Here is a 6,691-nt window from a genome sequence, read left to right on the forward strand (position 1 = left end):
ACCTTTCTCTTCTCTCTCACGTTCTGTCTCTCTCTGTCTCTCCCTCTCTCGCTCCCCTCCGTCTCTCAGTGTGTGTTTGTTTGAGTGTGTGTGCACGCGCCTGTGTCCAGCAATAGCTTGTGATTTACTCCCCAGCGGCCTCGATAGCATCTCACTGGATAACAGGAGGGATTTAAATCACAGAGAAATACAATTCTCCCTCCTGTCTCTGAGACACACACACTGCATCTCACAAGTGATGCAGAGTAAGTCATTGACTTTCTATATCTATAATTTCTGAATCAATCTTTTCCCAAGTGCTTTCTTACTTCTAAGTTCCTTTCTCTCTGACTCATCCTTACCTCATTCATTCATTTCTTCACTCCTCATGTTCCACTCCTTCTTCCTCTTTCCATCCCTCGTTTCTCTCTCTGACCTTTCTTTCCCTCTCTCCTCCTGTCCTCACTCTTGTCTTATAGGACTTTTTTATCAGGCAACTCAGAAAGCCTCAGATGTGACAGAAGGATCCTTTGAACATAGCTTGAAGATGGTTATCACTTGTTACCACTACTACAATGTCAAAATTGTCTGTTGTAAAAATTCATGAAAACACAAATGTACTTTTCAGTCTTAAATTAAGGTTAGGGTTAGGCATAATGTTAGCAGTGTGGTAAAGGTTACAGTTATGTTTAGAATTCGATTTTAAGAAGAGAAATTGTAGAAATAGGTGGGGTGTAGCCATAATTGACTTTGTGGCTGTGGGAACTAGTGACGACCCTTGAGGATGGGTGGCTTTGAGGCTGACTGAGACAAGAAGAAAGCAGAGGAGGTGAGAGAAGATGGGGGAGAGGTGAGAACGACATCTGTGTGTTTGTAGGCTACCTGTGTGTGCACTTCTCAGTCATGACGGAATTAAACTGCTTATGTCTGAAATAAAAAAAATGACACGTAAACAATGTTGAATCATTTTTATCTCCCGGAATGAGTTCAGACCAAGTTGGCAACCTGATGATAAGGATCAATATTAAAATACAGACAGTGTTTTCTTCCATTATAGTTTGTACAGGCATAGTACAGATTATTATAGCGGTACAAACATGGATACATAGTCAAGCGTTACATTCATTTGGGCTGAAGTGCCATGTCTGTAGTTACAATTCCATGTTTTAAGTATTTTTCCAGGCAATGTTTGTAGTTCATATTTGCGGATTGTTTCTGTAGTCCTTACTTGTAGTCTTTATATCCATATCCAGCCTGGTCTCATAGACTAGACGTAACATTGTAAATAAAAATCTGGGACACTCAAATTATTATGATATGTTAAGTTTTTTATGGTTACTCAAGACAAAAATGAAATACATTGCATTCAGAAAATACTCAGTTCCCTTGACTTCTCCCCCCCAAAAAAATGCTTTACAGCCTTATTCTAAAATGGATTTATTAAATGTTTTTTTATTACATTTCTGCAGCATTGAAGGTCCCCACAAACATTGGCCTCAATCATTCTTAAATGGAATAATTTGGAACCATTAAGACTCTTAATAGAAGGGCCTTGGTCAGGGAGTTGACCAAGAGCTCGATGGTCATTCTGACTGAGCTCCAGAGTTCCTCTGTCGAGATGGGAGAAACTTCCAGAAGGAACACCATCTATGCGGCACTCCACCAATCAGGCCTTTGTGGTAGAGTGACCAGGCGGAAGTCACTCCTCAGTAAAAGGCACATGACAGCCCGCTTGGAGTTTGCCAAAAGGCACCTAAAGGACTCTCAGACCATGAGAAACAAGATTCTCTGGTCTGATGAAACCAAGATTTAACTCTTTGGCCTGAATGCCAAGCATCACGTCTGGAGGAAACCTGGCACCATCCCTACGGTGAAGCATGGTGGTGGCAGCATGCTGTGGGAATGTTTTTCAGCGGCAGGGACTGGGAGACTAGTCAGGATCGAGGGAAAGATGAACGGAGCAAAGTATAGAGAGATCCTTGATGAAAACCTGCTCCAGAGCACTCAGGACCTCAGACTGGGGTGAAGGTTCACCTTCCAACAGGATAACAACCCTAAGTACACAGCCAAGACAACGCAGGAGTGGCTTCGGGACAAGTCTCTGAATGTCCTTGAGTGGCCCAGCCAGAGCCCGGACTTGAAACAGATCGAACATCCCTGGAGAAACCTGAAAATAGTTGTGTAGCGACGCTCCCCATCCAACCTGCAGAACAAAATGGGTGAAACTCCCCAAATACAGGTGTGCCAAGCTTGTAGCGTCATACCCAAGAAGACTTGAGAATGTAATCGCTGCCAAAGGTGCTTCAACAAAGTACTGAGTAAAGGGTCTGAAAACTTATGGCAATGCAATATTTAAGTTTTTTATTTGTAATAAATTATCAAAAATGTCTAAAAACCTGCTTTTGATTTGTCATTATGGGGTATTGTGTGTAGATTGATGATGGGAAAAAAATGATTTAATACATTTTAGAATAAGGTGGTAATGTAACAAAATGTGGAAAAGGTCAAGGGGTCTGAATACTTTCCAAATGCACTGTAGGTGGATGGGTAGGTGTATAATGCAGATGTCTAGTAACCCAAAGGTTGCGAGTTCAAATCTCATGATGGACAACTTTAACATATTAGCAACTTTTCAACTACTTAGCATTTTAGCTAACCCTTCTCCTAAGCCTAACCTTTACCCATACTCTAACCTTACCCCTTTTAGCTAACCCTTCCCCTAAACTTAACCCTTTAACCTAACTCCTAAATGTAACCCTGACCTTAACCCCTTGCCTAGCTAATGTTAGCCCCCTAGCTACAATTTGTTAAGTATTATACGTTTTGCAAATTCGTAACATATTGTACGTGTTGCAGATTCGTAACATATTGTACATTTAGCAAATTTGTAACATATAATACGAATTCTAGTTCATAACATATCATATGAAATGGATGATGGACATCCACAAATTAATACATACCATATGAAACGTAACATATTATACTAAATGGAGTGTCTCGGATTTATGTACAGAATAATACGAAATGCTCTGAGACCAGGTTGCCATATCCAAATTCTGGATTCCAAGGCAGTGGCTGCTTTGTAAGTACTTATAGGATAAGCCAAGACTAATACCAATCAGATTGAACTGTTACTAAGCTGCTATTTACAGAGTAAGGCTGGCGGTATAATTAGCCTACTGTACATGCTATCATAGCAAAACATTGTTACCTATATCTACACACACAGCCACACACACCAACACACACAGTCACTCACCATAAACACACACACCCCAACACACGCCGTCACTCACCATAAACACACCACCCCAACACACCCAGTCACTCAACATAAACAAACACAAACAGCACTTCAGTCCCTCTCTTTCAGGGTACAGAGAAGTGCATCACGGTCTACAGTGCTTTTCTTTGTCATCCAGAATACAGTTCACATATTAATTAAGGCAAGTGTTATAACTCTTTCGGTTTGTGTGTGTGCTCGTGTGTGTTGCATGTGTGATTTGTAGAAAATACATAGGTGTCCATTTCAAAAGCGGTTTAATAGTTTTTGTTGCTAATGGTGTGCTTCTTTTTGGGTGACAGAAACGCCTTGTTTTATAAATATTTTATAAAACATCTTCTCAAACGCCTTTGCCGGGTGGGTTGTGACATCAAAGCAACAGTCTCGTTCAGAGTCCTTGAGGCTAATATAATTAATATGTTCAACGCAAGGCCAGGGCGGACTGATCAAATTTCAATCAATAATCAACGTTCATGGACGTTATGCGTAAGCCGGTGCTCTCTTGGATTAAAGACTCGATGGTCCATAATGGTGCCTGTTTGAGTTTGATCAACCAGGGAAAGCCGTGGTCACTGATGAAAAACACACAAGAAGACGTTGATCACAACAACTACATATCAAAATCAGAGAAGTATATATCTAGCGCCCATTCCCCCTCCAAATTGGCTACAGTCACAGGCTAACAGTGGACTCTGTCCAGGCAGGTGAACTCTCTCCTTTGACAGTGCTTGCTGTTCTCCCTCTGGGTGGTTGAGTCTCCTGTAGACCAAACAGTTGGGCAGCAGCTGACCGGTACTTCCTAGACATGGTGTTATAGAGGACAGGGTTGATGGCAGCCGAGAGATAGAAGAGGACAGTGGAAACAAGGGAGCAGTACTGGGTGAAGAGAGACCAGAGAGGAGAGGAGCCCTCGGAGGAATGGGACATAAGGTAACGATGCAAGTGGAAAGGCAGCCAGCACAGGACGAAGGCAAAGACCACTACAGCTGGAGAGAGAGAGAGAGAGAGAGAGAGAGAGAGAGAGGGAGAGGGGAGACAGATAATAAATGTTTGCAACATTGGATTTCTCCTTTTATGCTAATAATAATAGAGAGGGGGGAGTGGGAAGGGGGAATTGAGGGAGGAGGGGAGGCACATACAATTAATTCCAACCATAAAACATTAAATGCAAACATCAGTAATATTATTTTTTTCAGAGAGAGAAATAGGAAAGAAGGGTATGATGGGGAAACTATAGTTATGCCTAATTAAATGACCTTGGTAAAGCTTTAAACGACTGGCTGTTATCATGGTTATTAGGTTACTTTGCTGAGTGTAGAAACTTATACACAGCCTGTATCTACAGTATCTGCATTATCCTTGTCTTATTACAATGTTTGATTGATTTAATGCGTATCAAAAGCAATATATATATATATATATATATATTTTTTTTTTTTATGTCTCCAATTCTGTGCCTTTTAAAAATATTATAAACATCCATATCTCAATTATGCAGTGGTTAAAATAGTTTTGAATATGAGCAACATGTATTGCACCCTACCTAACATCTTGACGGTCTGTCTGTTGCTCTTGTCCCTGTGTGCTACATTAGCTCCAATATTGTTCTCTCTCCGTCTCTTCCACAACCTTCGTCCAATCAAACTGTACACCACAGTCAAACAAAACACCGGCAGGAAGAAAAACACAGAGCTAACCAACGCCATGGCGGCTAGAAGCCCAGACTCAACCGCGTACTGCGTGGGTTTACACTCGCTAGTGTCTATCTCTGTCTGTCCTTCCGCCCCACCAGCAGTCACAGAGTTTCCCGCCGCTGGGCGAGTCTCGTGCTCCACTCCCACCAGAACGAAGACAGGTCCCGCGCTCAACAGCGACACGAGCCAGAGAAAGAGGATGAGTGCACGGACGCGTCGCTTGGTGACCAGGCGTTTGGCGCGAAGTGGGAAGCAGATGGCCAGGTACCGCTCCACGGACAGAGCGGTTATATTCAAAATCGTTGAATAAGTACAGCACTCACTAACGAACTGAAACAGCTTACAGAATGTATCTCCAAATATCCATGGCCTGTACTTCCATAACCGATACACATCAGGGGGCATACAGAGGAATATCAACAAGTCTGAGACAGCCATGCTACATAAGTAGAGGTTAGTGGTTGTTCTCATGTCTCTGTACTTAGACACGACCAGTATAGTCATTACATTCCCGGCCACTCCCGCTAGGAACAGGAGAGTACAGGTGATGGTGATTCCCATTAGAACGGGGATGGGGAATAGGTTTTCGGGGGGCACGGGACCCTGGTAGCTCCCGTTAAAGTAGTAGTTCCAGTAGTTATCCTCCCAGCTGCAGTTAACGGGAGAGAGACAGTCAGTTCGGTTGGGCCAGGAGCGCATGCTGCCAGCGGGTCATTCACGCGGCTGGAGGTTCTCCTTGGGGCGGCTGGCGCGCTCCTCTTGTCTCCGCATGTCCTCTAATTCCGCTGCGTGCGTGCGCGCCGCGTGATGCGTAAAGGATCGTATGGTTTTACCAACAGCAGTTAAGCTCCGAGTCCTCCTCTATTTTAGAACAGTCTTGCACTGGAGCAATACAACACACCTTCCCATCTTGTCTTCCATTTACAAAATGATTTGACTTGTAAGAAATAAAGTATAGCCTTTGAATGTTATTAAATATATCACAAGCTAAAATACATGTCTGAAGAAAGAAAATTATACTAGCATCCTTTGAGCGCATTGTACAAAAGTATTAAACAAATATGAATAGGATCTGATATTCCTTTTCCTCTGGTATTGATAGGCATATATATTGGTCTGAATCACATAGATATACTTTTGATGAACGAGCAAATACGACCTTCTAAAACAACATCCTCCAAAAAGCGACCCTCTCTTGCTCTGTCCCCTTCATGCGTTCTTATGCGTCAGATGAAAACACGGTAACCTAGACTGAAGGTGAGTCATAGTCAGGGTTTGGTGATGTGACACTGGAAAGTTCCTCCAACCACTCAGCCAAGAGAAATGGGTAAACAACAAAAACATCCAAACAACATCAACATCCTCTATGAGTCTGTGACATTGAATATTATGGTTTCAGAAACGCAGTCCAAATGTCTCTCTCTCTCTCTCTCTCTCTCTTTCTCTCTCTCTCTCTCTCTCTCTCTCTCTCTCTCTCTCTGGAGCCTCCTCATAAGATCAATCGATCATGTCCTCCTCTGTGATTTGATGGGAAATCTCTAAAGAGAAAAAAACAACGTTTTTAAATATGGCACATTCACACATTGCACACATGCTCTAGTTTTTCGCATAATTGAATGGAGCAGAAACAACTGTCACAACAGAAAAACTCAAGAGAGGGAGGGGGTCTTACTGGCAGCCCGAGCTTAGACCTAGCACGCCACCTAATGGTTAAAGCAAACCCTGCATGTGT

At 42.6% G+C, this 6,691-nt stretch overlaps 1 protein-coding gene across 1 annotated transcript; it reads right to left on the reverse strand.

Moving 5' to 3' along the window:
• Positions 1-1,786: 1,786 nt before the first annotated feature.
• LOC139372475 (growth hormone secretagogue receptor type 1-like) lies at positions 1,787-5,658 on the reverse strand. The gene is made up of 2 exons (XM_071112199.1): positions 4,809-5,658; positions 1,787-4,251 (listed from the first exon to the last, which is right to left on the reverse strand). The coding sequence occupies exons 1-2, from the start codon at positions 5,656-5,658 to the stop codon at positions 3,938-3,940; spliced, it is 1,164 nt and encodes a 387-aa protein (XP_070968300.1). The 3' UTR covers positions 1,787-3,937.
• Positions 5,659-6,691: the final 1,033 nt, after the last annotated feature.

The sequence above is a fragment of the Oncorhynchus clarkii genome, chromosome 18 (genome assembly GCF_045791955.1).
Source record: "Oncorhynchus clarkii lewisi isolate Uvic-CL-2024 chromosome 18, UVic_Ocla_1.0, whole genome shotgun sequence".
Taxonomy (NCBI): Eukaryota; Metazoa; Chordata; class Actinopteri; order Salmoniformes; family Salmonidae; genus Oncorhynchus; species Oncorhynchus clarkii.

Bases quoted from the DNA above. Each gene is read 5' to 3' on its own strand.
- LOC139372475 (XM_071112199.1), bottom strand. From the start codon at position 5,658: ATGCGCTCCTGGCCCAACCGAACTGACTGTCTCTCTCCCGTTAACTGC. The intron at 4,252-4,808 runs GTAGGGTGCAAT...CTCTCTCTCCAG, and splicing joins ACAGACCGTCAAGATGTTAG to CTGTAGTGGTCTTTGCCTTC.